The sequence below is a fragment of the Wyeomyia smithii genome, chromosome 2 (genome assembly GCF_029784165.1).
Source record: "Wyeomyia smithii strain HCP4-BCI-WySm-NY-G18 chromosome 2, ASM2978416v1, whole genome shotgun sequence".
In the NCBI taxonomy this organism is placed as follows: domain Eukaryota; kingdom Metazoa; phylum Arthropoda; class Insecta; order Diptera; family Culicidae; genus Wyeomyia; species Wyeomyia smithii.
In genome coordinates this window covers 69,722,126-69,735,458 of record NC_073695.1, presented here as the reverse complement: position 1 = coordinate 69,735,458, position 13,333 = coordinate 69,722,126, and the positions used below count along the sequence as shown (strand labels likewise).

Sequence of the window (13,333 nt, the reverse complement as noted above, 5' to 3'; positions counted from 1 at the left end):
TCAGTCTGACAAACAACAGACAGAAGATAAAAAATCGAAAAAGAAATTGAACAGACATGACAAGACTAGTAGCGATACCCCATACCAGGACGACTGGGAGAAAAATACAACATTCAAAACTTTCGTGATAGAAAAGAAACAAAGAATAAATACACAAAATTCTTCAGAATCTAAAGAAAAATTCCCACACCCAATGGGAGTCGCGAAGATGCTGTATGACATTGGAGTTAAAGGGTACACAGAAATGAAATCTATAGGAATAGGACGATTCCAAATAACATTCGACAAGCCCCGAGATGCTAAACAATTAATAAACTCTAGTCTATTAAAAGATCAGTTTGGTTACGATGTATTTGTCCCATCGAGATTTAAAGAAAGCATAGGTGTGAAAAGAAATGTCCCGCCGACTCTATCGGAACACGAAATTTTGAATAATATGGAGAGTGGAAATATTTCAATTCAAAAAGTTGAACGAATTAAAAGAAGAATCTCAGAAAACAACTTCCAACCAACATATTCAATCAAAATCTACGCTAAAGGTGAAAATTTACCCAACTCAGTCAAAATCTATGGCATAAACGCCTATCGTGAACCATATATCTTCCCATTAAAAATTTGCTTCAAATGTTGGCGCTATGGCCACCGTGAAAAGACCTGTAAAACAAATACACCTCGCTGCGGAAACTGTGGACAAGGACACACAGAAAACGAATGTAAAATCCCTGAACCAGTTTGTGTAAACTGCCAGGGAAATCACAAAGCTGCTGACAAAATTTGTCCCGAAAGAGCAAGACAGGACAAAATAAAAATCGAAATGGCAACAAACAAAAAATCCTTTTTTGAAGCATCAAAACTATATCCAAAATCATCCACGGTTCAACACCGTTTAGAATCAATGCACGATTTTCCTTCATTAACCTACAACAAAAATACTGACTATAGTCCTTATGAATCCCAACAACTAATCGAACGACAAGACAAATCAAAACAACAAAATATACGAAAACCATTCCCACAACCTGAACCGCCAATAGATTATCCACACATTTTTGAGCCAAACCCATACAGAACAACTGAATTAGAACGAATCACCAAGCAAGTAAAAGAGGAACTAATAAAACAATATAACTTGAACAACATTGTCAAAAAAGTTAAAGCTATCCAAAATACAATCATATTGAATACCAATAAAACAGATTCAATTGAACAAGACCTACTTTTAATATCAATAAGTGATGAACTCAATACAATAATAGACCCATTAGAAGACAATAGTGTACCCATCCCGTCTACTTCTAACAATGACCACACAAATAAATAAAAACTTAACTATAATACAAAACAATGTAACAAGTATAAGACCAGTTCACACGCGAGAAGCCATGAAACAGTACCTAACAAGTGAAAATATAGATATAGCAATCTTAAGTGAAATTTGGTTGAAACCGAATGAAACTTATAAATTTCCAGAATACACCTTTCTAACAGAAGTACGAACAGCAGGCTACGGAGGTGTCGGCCTATTAATCAAAAACGAAATAACTTACAAACAATTAGTATTACCAACCATTAACCCAATAGAAGCAATAGCAGTCATAACAACAAACACCCATCCGCAACTTTTAATTTTTTCAATATACATCCCCCCCTCAACAACAAACAGCAATCAATTAAAAGATCCCTTCAACAAACTATTCCAAATAATAGAAAATCAAGATAAACCAACGATATTGGCAGGTGACTTTAATGCTCACTATCAATTATGGAACCCATCACATCCCAACTGATTGATTGATAACTGACATTGATAAATTACTAGAAAACAAAGACTTTGTAATACTAAACGACGGAACCAGCACACTAATAAAAGAACCAGGCACCACACCATCAGCAATAGATTTAACCATAGTATCTTCAGACATTGCCGCAAAATCTGAATGGAAAGTCATCGATGAGGATTTCTTCAGTAATCACAGAATAATAAGAGTCGATATAGATAACTCAGCAACTAAATTTAATTATAACACAGAATGCTTTAGTAAAAACCAAGCAATTGAAAATATAAATAATCTCAGCCCACAAATGATTCATACACCGGAAGACATCATACCAATCATAACTGAACAAATAGATTTAGCAAGTTTCAAAATAACAGATAAAAACAGAAAAAGAATTCCGAAGAAATGGTGGACTAAAGAAATAGAATCACTTTAGAAAAACAAGAACACGAAAATGAAAATTTTCCTAAACAACCAAACTTACGAAAATCTTATTCAGTTCAAAAAATCCAGAGTAATTTTAAAGAGAAAAATCAGAACAGAAAAGAGAAAATCATGGAAAGATATGATTGACTCGATAGATCCTAATATGAACCAAAAAACTTTGTGGAACACGATAAAAATCATAGGTGGCGGCCGTCCGAATTAAAACAATTTAAATTTACTAAATGATTCACAACTCAGCAATCAATTCATGAACTTGAACTTTCCTACCAATAATAATAGCAGAATATTAACGCCAACCCCAACAGAAAAATGCATACAAATTAATATAGAAGAAACCACAAAAATCATACAAATGAAAAAAGACCACTCTACATCGGGTATAGACAATATTTCGTTCTATATACTCAAAAGAATTAATTTAGACTTACCGGTGAAAATAGTTGAAATGATGAATTTGGTACTCAACAAAAACGAAATTCCGCAAGATTGGAGAAACATAAGAATCATTCCAATATTGAAGCAAGGAAAAGATCCCAGTAAAGCTGAGTCTTACAGACCACTAGCCATGATATCAACCATACCCAAACTAATTAGTTTCACAAAAAAAAAAACAGATTAGCAGATATAATACAAAAAAAAACAACTTACTCCCCAATAATTCCTTTGGCTTTCGGAAAAAAAAACATCAGCTCTGAATTGTGTTAACATGCTTGTTACACAAATCCAACGGTCTAAACGAGACGGAGAGGTCTTGATAGCAACGTTTTTAGACCTGAGTAAAGTTTTTGATAAAGTCAACCTGGACATCCTACTAAATACACTGAAACAAGAACACATTCCGCAAGAGCTGATAAATTGGATACACGAATACCTAAGAGAGAGAGAACCACTATACTAAAAATGAATGATGGCACAGAAATAACCCGAACTACATCTCAAGGCTTGCCCCAAGGTTGCCCACTATCCCCCATTTTATTTAACCTTTACACGAAAATAATCCATACAGCTGTATTTGACGACGACGATGAAATTTTAATACAATTCGCTGATGATTCCACAGCAATAGCGAAAGGACACAACATCTCAACTACAACCAACAAAATGAACAGATTTTTGAATAGAATCTCAAACGTATGCAATAGTTTGGGAATGGAATTGAACCCAAATAAGTCAAAGTCCATAGCATTCACTAATAAATATAACCCAACAATAAACATAAAAATAAACAACGATCCAGTATTTATTTCAGCATACCATAGGTTTCTAGGTGTATACATAGACCATAAACTTTCATACAAAGTCCACATTGAGAAATCTGTAATTAAAGCAAAAACTAAATTAAACATACTGAAAATGATAAGCAGGAAACGTAGCGGAGCACATCCTAGGCAGATGTTACAATTGACAAAAGCAATAATTCGCCCACAATTAGAATATGGTATCACAATTTCAGCAGCAGCAGGAAAAACAATATTCACAAAATTAGAAACAGTACATCTTCTAGCCCTAAGAACATCACTAAGATTACTAAACTCCACACCAAATCATGTAGTATTATACGAGGCTGCAGAACTTCCCCTAAAGCTCAGAGCAGAGTTATTAACGTTAAAAGAACTAACCAACACATTATTTTATAACAATAGTCCAATAATCAAAAACCTCACCACTATAATGGGATCAAACTTCATCCATAAACACACAAGTTACATTGAAAAAATAGCCGCAGTCAATAATTATCACTTCTTTCAAATGGCACAAAAATTAAAACCGTCAGGAACAGCAAAACAAATCAATCAAAAGCTACAAGTGTTTGATCAAATAGATGGCTTAAACAAGAAAAAAATATCGACGGCTATTCAAAAGAGTATGGTACTCGAAATGATTGACAAACAATATAAGACTATATATAAAATATACACAGACGGATCACTCATAAATACTTCAGTCGGTTACGGTTACTACGACCCACAGGAAAAATTGTCATACAGTGGAAAATTGAAACAAGGATTCACAATTATGAGCGCAGAATAGTGGCAATAATAAAAGCAATAGAATATGCCGTATCAAAAAATATAAGAAACCTAGTCATTTTTACAGACTCCAAATCAGCGTGCTCGATCCTACTAAAACCATTAGAAACAAATTTTTCGTCCTAGAAATAGTAAATAAGATAATAGAATCGAACATCAGTTTAAAAATCCAATGGCTCCCAGGACATATAAACATTACAGGAAATGACAGAGCTGATCACGCAGCAAAACTCGGAACCACAAGAAACATAATAGAAAACATAAATTACACGAGAGAAGACTTAATAACCATATTCAAAAAAGAGACTTGGAACATATGGCAAGAAAAATATGACTTATTATCACAAAAAAAAGGAAAGTTCCACTTTGAACATGCAAATACTGTACAAACCAAACCGTGGTTCAACAACATATTAATGAGTACATTAGACACTATAATTTTGACTAGAATACGATCAGGACACACAGTGACCAAAGACAGACTTGCCAAATGGAATAAAATACCGTCAGGAAACTGCGATAATGCAACACTACTGAAGATCTGCATCATATACTCTACAAATGTACAAAATATAACTCCATTAGATGAAACTATCCTACACTAAAACAAGAATACTCTTTTCAGTCGATTTTAGAAAAAAAAAAAAGACATAAACGGAATACAAGTCATTAGCCACCTATTTGAGGTCGATAAAATACAATGTTTGAAAAGTCAAGTTAAATCGATAGTAACAGATGAAGAAACAATCAATAAGTATGTTCCTAAATGCTTTGATTAATCACACAACACGGAATCAATGCTTTACCGTTATAAATTTCATTTGATGAAAACTGCAACACGTCATTTAACAAGACCTGGCTTTATGGATCAGTAGGTCTAAGCCAAACGTCAAGAGAGAAAAAAAAATGTCTTCACGTTTCAATAAAAAATGTCTTCACATGGTTTCCAACCCGAGATGGCCCGTTAGGATCGACCGAAGACTGGAAAAGTTACCGGCAAACCAAAAGCTGTCGAGCAAAAAAAAGGTCACCACCTCTGCAAAATGCGGCTCTTATCACATATTTTCTAATGTCTTCACATGTTTTCGAATGTCTTCCATTTGTCTTCACAAACAAAAATGTCTTCACCACAGGGTAAATTTCTTCCATTTGAAGACATGTCTTCCAATCTGGCATCGCTGATAAACGTACAATCTACACACAAAGAAAATATTACCTAGCGAACACGTAAAAATAACGTAAATTTATGTAAACCGGAATCCCGCATAATCAATAACCATAAACGGATGATAATCCATACGGTTTAACGATAGCCCATACAGTCGTGACTATATCCCGAACTAGTTGTTAGCATAGACTAAAGAGACATAGGTATCCAAGTTGGGTTTCGCTGCATATAATCTCAAGGCAACACTATGAACTTGCCATTTGTAGGCCGTTGGGTGAACTACAGAAATGCCTGATGTTTTTGAAAAATGTCTTCAACTGCTTGAAAACCCGGAAAAATGTGCTCGAAATCTGAAAAAAATCTATCCGTGATCCGAAAAAAATTTCGCTCGCACAAGAAAAAGTCTTAATAAATCTGCACACATTTCAAGAAAATCTGCGCCAATTCGGGTTATTCGCGTTGAAAGAGATTTCGAAGGCTGTTCACACCTACGTGAACTCTCATATGCAATTGTCAAAATGTGCGTGATGACAAAAGCAAAAATATTTCCTTCCTTCTTTTTCGCATGCAAAAACCAAACAAATATCAGCAACACCGTCAACGCGAATATAAGGAGATTCTGACAAAAATCTGCAGAAACGTGGAAAAACTGCAAATATCTGCAAATCAATAAATATCTGCACACGAACTCCAAAAATCTGCGTTTTGCAGACAAATCTGCACATTTGGTATCACTGGTGAACTAAAGCATATCCACTCGGAAAAATATCATGGTACTCCTTATCATTACAGTGGTGAGCTTGACCAGATTCGCACACCCAGAAAAATATCATGGTACTTCCAATCAAATTTGTACGGTTGTTTTCAATCGACTATCCTATACAGTCTAGATGATTTGCATTTTTAATTTATGACAACAACACTGAAAAGTAAATCTCGCGTAATTCTAAAAATTAGCATGAGTCACAAAATGTAAACATCTCATAGATACTCTCATCAAATTGGCGAAGGTGACGAAAAGAAAAAAATCACAGGAGGGTTGTGTGCAAAGCCACGACCGCAAGGTTGAAGTAGAATACTTTTACAAGTAAGATAACCAGGCTGCTTGCGTGTCAGTCGTTTTGAAATCGGATTTGTTTCGTATATGCCGCTTGTTGAGCACAGTATCAAAAAATCGTAATAAACATCACACTGCTGTGCATTTGCAGCAGCATCAAAACTCAGTTGCTGTTTATTAATAACCATTTATTATGCTCTTCAAAAACATTTGGTAGCCTTGAAAAAGGACGATTGCTGCAATTGCAATTTTCATTCAATTATTGCATAAATGTTTCATGGTTAGATATACCTGCTGCAACTGCTACGCCATCCATAGCCATGCCACAGTTGTGGCCGCTATACGCTGATATTGATAACGCTGCCCCTGCTTCAACCGGCCCAGCAGCCTTCGATGCTGATACCCTCACTGCAACTGCTACGCTATCCGTAGCCATGCCACAGTTGTGGCCGCTATATGCTGCCATTGGTATCCACTGCCCCTGCATCAGCTGGCCCAGCTGCTATCGATGCTGAGATCCGCTGCAACTAGTGCGCCTTCCATTGCTACGCCACAGCTGTGGCCGTTATCCGCTATCGCTGGTATCCATTGCACTGCTACTGCTGCTGCTAAGGGATGACTGCTGTTGTCGCTGTCTAGAACTATTATAAGCGGCTTCGGCTGAAACAGGCTCTTATATAGGCCAAATAGCATATTTTAAATTACAGGATATATGATTCTGTCGACCGTGCTTGGGAAGCAATCATATAACGACCAATCTCAGGTCGAATTTTTCGTTTTGACAAGGCTTGACTATTTTCAATAGTACAATAGTTTGAATAATAAAATTACAATTATCTTCATTTGGGAAGAATCTTAGAAGATTTTCCAATCTATTGCTGCAAGAACGAAAGAAATCCTTCGAATACTAACCGATTTATTAGCATTTGAAATTGGACATATTTTTTAGTTTTTTCGGTTTTAGATTTTCATTTCACATCCCTATGTAGCCGAATTTCCTGAGAGAAGTATTCTACTTCAAAAATCTTCACATTCATCAAGATAAATATTGTTTCATTTTTAAATAGAGCTTAAAAGGATGAGTGAAAATTCCAACTTTGATTTTCTCAGTTCTTTTCAAATATTTATAAATCGATTTAAGGTATGTTTAGACCAGAGGGGAATCGCTGCTGCCAAATTTCATATATGTGTGCGTTATCGCAGATCAACTCTGGTCCATGACGTTTGTTGGTCCATGACGTTTGTAACTATGAACAATAATGGGGGAAAAATCACTACATAACACATTCATGAAAGTTTTTCGCGGTCTTACGAGTTTTGATTAAAAAACGTTCCGGTTTTATAATTTTTCACATCGATCAATTTCATTAACAAAAAGAACGAAAACCAAAACAAACGCCATGTTGCCGAATATGTTGGTTACACGATGTTTGACAGATAGATCCCCCCTGGTTTAGACTATCTGATTTTTCCATCTGATTCAAGCTGATTGCTCGAAAATATATCGAATGCAATGTTGGTTTACGTTTACATCTATTCAGGATTACCAAATGTGCAGATTTGTCTGCAAAACGCAGATTTTTGGAGTCCGTGTGCAGATTTTTAGTGATTTGCAGATATTTGCAGTTTTTCCACGATTTCTGCAGATTTTTGTCAGAGTCTCCTTAAATTTGCGCAGATTTTCTTAAAATGTGTGCAGATTTTTACAGACTTTTGCCCGCGTGAACGAAATATTTTCGTATCACGAGTAGATTTTTTTTCAGTTTTCGAGCACATTTTTCCGGTTTTTCGAGCAGTTGCAGACATTTTTCAAAAACATCTGGCATCTCTGCATCTATTCGATATAGTAATTCGACATGCCGTTCGATATGTCGAATGGAATAGAAACGTTTCTATTTTTCGTTCGACACCAAGAATATAGCAACCTTTGAATTTTTTTCAGTTGTTTGTTCTGGCTTTCCATAACAAACATCATTTCGTTTCTTGTGTGCTGGCAAATATTAAAATGGAGAAGAAGACTGGAGCTGTATCCAGCAATAAAAAAATCATTTGACAGTTCTTCCTTTCGACTTGTACAAGCAGTGTGAACACCGCCATACAAACAGGTTTGACAAAGTATGTCGAACGACGAAAGTCGGCAGACTTTCGATTTCTGCAGTGGTCAAAATCAGACCGACATGTCTAATAGTCTAAACGTACCTTTAAACATTTAAGCAAGGAATAGTGAAATTGATAATGTATGATTTTTTCAGAGTCTCCTTATATTTGCACAGATTTTCTTAAAGTGTGTGCAGATTTTCACAGACTTTTGCCTGCGCGAGCGATCCGAATGAAATCCGGATCACGGATGGATTTTTTCAGAATTCGAGCTCATTTATCCAGTTTTTCGAGCAGTTGCAGACATTTTTCAAAAACATCTGGCATCTCTGCGCCGATGCTATACTGGATGCGGCGCGGCGCGAACTGCATCCTTTCACGGTAGTCAGCCTATACACCAGAGAGACGCCGAGACACTCACCGTTAAGGCAACTGTCAACATCAAAACGGGCGAGCGGTATAATTTAACATTGCCGTTATCCGTTTTGATGTTGATAGTTGCCTTAACGGTGAGTGTCTTGACATTTCTGAGAGTTCTTGACATATTAATATATAGGTTCACTATTTCACGGTGAGGAATATCAACAATGAAAACTGACGCGCGTCGAAACACATACCGATCTGCTTCGACGGCTTCGACGCATTTGGTGCCGTATCGCTCCGGTATAACATCGGCCTAAGAAATGTGTGCCGCTTTTATTCGATAGAAACCTTTTCTGTATCCAACTTTCCACAAGCGGTAATGGCGAACGCAATCTACTTAGAAGTCTTCTGTAGGTCAAGTAATTTTTAATCGCAGTAACATAGTGAAACACATAAAAATGTTGCAACGTAGCATAGCAACTTAAATAAACAGTGCGCATACGCACGACGAAGTTTAAATAGCAAAACGTTTATTGTTTGTTGAAGTTGCTTTACTGCGTTACGACGTTGTTATATTTTCTACTCTGTTACTGCAATTGAAAATTACCAAAATTACCTGACTTGCAGAAAACGTCAAAATGGGCGGCGTGCACTATCCGCCATTACCGCTCGCAGAAAGCATGGATAACAGGCCTATGAAAAGACGCCATCTTTTCGTGACCGAAAAATAACAAGCAACATTATGGAACCACGGTGGGTTCGCAATGGAAATGGAACCGAAAAAATGTCACATAAAACCCAGTGCAAAAGCATAGGCGCGTCTAAGGCCTGATGGATAACGATTAAACCAGGCCTCTGGAAAGACGCCATACTTTCATGACCCAAAAATAACATGTGACATTATGGGATCACAGTGGGTTCGTTATGAATACGGCGCCAAAAAAAAGTGACATACAAACCTAATGCAATAGCATAGGCGCATTTGAGGCCTGGATTAAACTCTCAGGATTAAACAAACCGTTTTGGCTCTAGAATATCATTATTAGACAGTCGGCTCAGGAAAAAACTCGAATTTAAGAAAGCAACAAATTACAGAAATTTGAAAACAATTCATATTTTGTCCTTGTATAAGCATTTGATTCCAATTTAAAAATGTTATTATCGAAAATAGTTTACACATCTCTTAAAACTATCGCGCTTAATCGAATAAATGCAAAATTTTACCCTGACATTATTTTAGAGTGAAGATTCACTGTTCGTTTGCGTAATTGCGCCACATAGGAAGGTACACGTAAAAAAGAAGGTGCGCCTTTAATAGTCTACCAATTTTTTGACCCCCGCCAAACAGCGATATTTATCGGGAATATAAAATGGTTCAAATACGTGTGGAAAAGGAGTGTCCCACCCGGTAACACGAGTGATTGGTGCCTCTAGGTGTAGAAAACATTCCTCCTGAATCGTAGCGGCCAACTCTGCTCCAAATCCATTAGTGAGTGGGGCTTCGTGGGAGATCAACACGCGACCTGTCTTTTTAGCCGACTAAAAATCAAGAGAGAATAACAACACTCAAAATTACGAAAAAAAATGTTATAAAATAAATTTTGAAACTAACATTGCAAACCGTTTCCTTATCCCATGGAAGAATTGACACCAAATCAATAACCTCGCAGCTGATTCCATGCTGCTGTTTTGCCATGTTAGCCACCTCTATGAGAACGTGAACTTGTGTACCCCAGCCGATCAGGGTGACATCTGTGCCAACTTTTAGCACATCAGCCTTTCCAATGGGACATTCAAACCCTTCCTCTGGAACCTCTTCAACGGCAGCACGATATAGGGTTTTCGGTTCCAATACAATACACGGATCCTTTTCTTTCACGCAAGACAGAAGCAATCCCTTTGCCATATTTGGTCCCCGTGGTACAACGATCTTTAGCCCAGGTGTATGAGCAAAGTATGCTTCTGGACTTTGTGAGTGATAGCACGCGCCGTGTCCAACGGCTCCGCAGGGAGCTCGGAAAACTAGCGAACCACAATCGAAAAGATTTCCACTTCGATACCGATATTTGGCCGCTTCATTAACAATTTGGTCAAACGCTGGAAAAATGTAATCAGCAAACTGAATTTCGGCAATTGCCGTTGCACCTGTGCTGGCCACACCGATTGCAAATCCCGCTATTCCCTGCTCGCAGAGTGGTGTATTAAAAACACGCTCCTTTCCAAATTTCTTTTGTAAACCCATTGAGCAACGAAAAACTCCCCCAAAGGCAACGTCTTCTCCAAACACCAATGCCGAAGAGTCTCGCTCCAAAGCAATATCCATTGCATCATTAATAGCCTGGAACATATTCATTTTGCGAGTCGCACCTTTGACTGGTGGTTTAGAGTCCGGTGCATAAACAAAATGCGATGCGGCGCGCGACAAATTCAAGCCATTATTTGGTTTTACCAAATTTTTGACCAATGCAAAGTCCGCCAACTTTATTAAACTCATCATGTAATAGGTTCTGTAATAAAAATGGAATAGGTAGGGACAGTAGGTCTTTCACTTTCACTTAAATTGTGATGCTTGATTATACATACCGTTTGCAAATTCGCCAAGGGATTTCTGTGACGCAGTCAGTTATGTAATTGTGTTGGCACTACTGCAGTGGTGTCTAGACTTAGGTATTAACTAATTTTTCGTTTCCTGCATGTACTTCGATGTATAACGCAACAGTAGTGCGAATTGATTCAACGCTGAAAATAAATATAAAACTAATTCGTCGATACTTTACAGTATACACTTTCAATGATATCCACCTCGTTCATAATCACAATATATCAGATTCTGCCTTTGTTGTCGGTGTTGTCAGGTGCAAGTCAAATGTACTATACTATATGCGCTTATTTTTTTTTTTTTTTTTCTTTCTCGCTGTTTGGCGCAGACCGTTCAGTCCATATCAGCCAAGTCTTGTTGTGACAACTTTGAGTCACTGTATATATTCGACAGATTCGACAGGTAATGAAAATTCTTTTATTTCAGTAGCGGGTGGCGAAGTAGTTGGAGTGTCAAATCTATTCTTTATTTATATGCAAACTTTAATCTCGTTGATGAATTCGGCTAGTTGTTTGATCTCGTCTTCTTGGTTATTATCATCAATTGTCAAAAATATCGATGAAAACCCTACACGAAAAAATCTTTCTACTACATCCATACACTCAAAATAAATTTCAGGCATCACGTGGAAATCTATAAGGATATTTTCCTTCCAGTTTTCACGTAAATGGTACGTTATTTTTCACTTGAGTACACCATTACTGAATCTAGTATTTTTTCTGGTATTTATTATATGCCAACAATATGATATTCACATAAACACCAGTAATTTGCGCAACAATTTTTGTTTGTTCCGTAACGTTCATTGACGGCATAAAAATTGTATTTGAAGAACATGTACATTTCGAATGATATTTACATTCATATTACTTGTCGCAATTATGTACAACAGCGGTTCGCAACCTGGGGTACGGGTACTCCTAGGTGTACGCGAAAACCTTCAGGTTGTTCGCGAAAGAAAAATCAGTCATGGCGGACAAAGCCATTTTTCTTTAAAATACTTCATTTGTTGTTCAAACTTGCTCTTAAAACATGACTGTAGCAATCAAACAAACCATAGTTCAATTTTAAACCTCAACTAGACTACCACAATATGATCTACCACTACTGTCTTCCACACTGCGAGAACATTCCAAACCAGGGGGTACAATTGATTTGGAAAATAACGCCAAAGGGTACGCGGACAAAAAAGGTTGAGAACCGCTGATGTACAACATGCTGTCTCATGAAGACTACACGCCCTGCGTGAGTTTTGTGTAATTTCGAAGTCAAAATTATTCAGAGTGTAGCAATACGTTACCAGACAGCTGTATTCAGCGACTTAAGTCTCGTACGATCGTCTATCTGTGCATACATGTTGCTAATCGCTATTGCCAAAAGCAAAAATATTTTTCCTCATGCAAAAACCAAACAAATATCAGCACCTTTGTAGTCCCGAATTGAATCTATTAAATCGAATGCCGAACTGTTGTTTTGTTTGTGTGCGCAACCCTAGTAGGGTATTTTAGGGGTATGAACACAAATTATTTTTTCGCTTGATTTAAACAGCAAAATCGATCGATTTCGAATTTTAACAGCTGTAAATGATTTTAAAACAAACCCTGCCGTAAAAAAATCATGACACAGGGAAACCAGGTCATTTTTCAGATGTCTTCACACTCCACGAAACAATGTGTTCATACATAGGAAACCTGTAAACAGGATTGAAAGTCTACACTAAAATCCCAGTAAACACATTAAATCGGGTGCGGTTAATCAACCGACTATTAGGCTTTCATTTCCTCACACGCGCTC

The 13,333-nt window shown here is 37.0% G+C and overlaps 1 protein-coding gene across 1 annotated transcript; it reads right to left on the bottom strand.

Annotated features, from left to right (window-relative positions):
• Positions 1-10,029: 10,029 nt before the first annotated feature.
• Positions 10,030-12,059, bottom strand: LOC129724761 (2-oxoisovalerate dehydrogenase subunit beta, mitochondrial). Its single transcript, XM_055679913.1, has 4 exons — positions 11,743-12,059; positions 11,524-11,679; positions 10,553-11,447; positions 10,030-10,479 (listed from the first exon to the last, which is right to left on the bottom strand). The coding sequence occupies exons 3-4, from the start codon at positions 11,435-11,437 to the stop codon at positions 10,252-10,254; spliced, it is 1,113 nt and encodes a 370-aa protein (XP_055535888.1). The 5' UTR covers positions 11,438-11,447; positions 11,524-11,679; positions 11,743-12,059; the 3' UTR covers positions 10,030-10,251.
• Positions 12,060-13,333: the final 1,274 nt, after the last annotated feature.

Excerpts from the sequence above, each read along its gene's own strand:
- LOC129724761 (XM_055679913.1), bottom strand. The coding sequence starts at position 11,437 with ATGATGAGTTTAATAAAGTTGGCGGACTTTGCATTGGTCAAAAATTTG. Across the intron at positions 10,480-10,552 it reads ATAAGGAAACGGTTTGCAAT|TCGGCTAAAAAGACAGGTCG; the intron begins GTTAGTTTCAAA and ends CTTGATTTTTAG.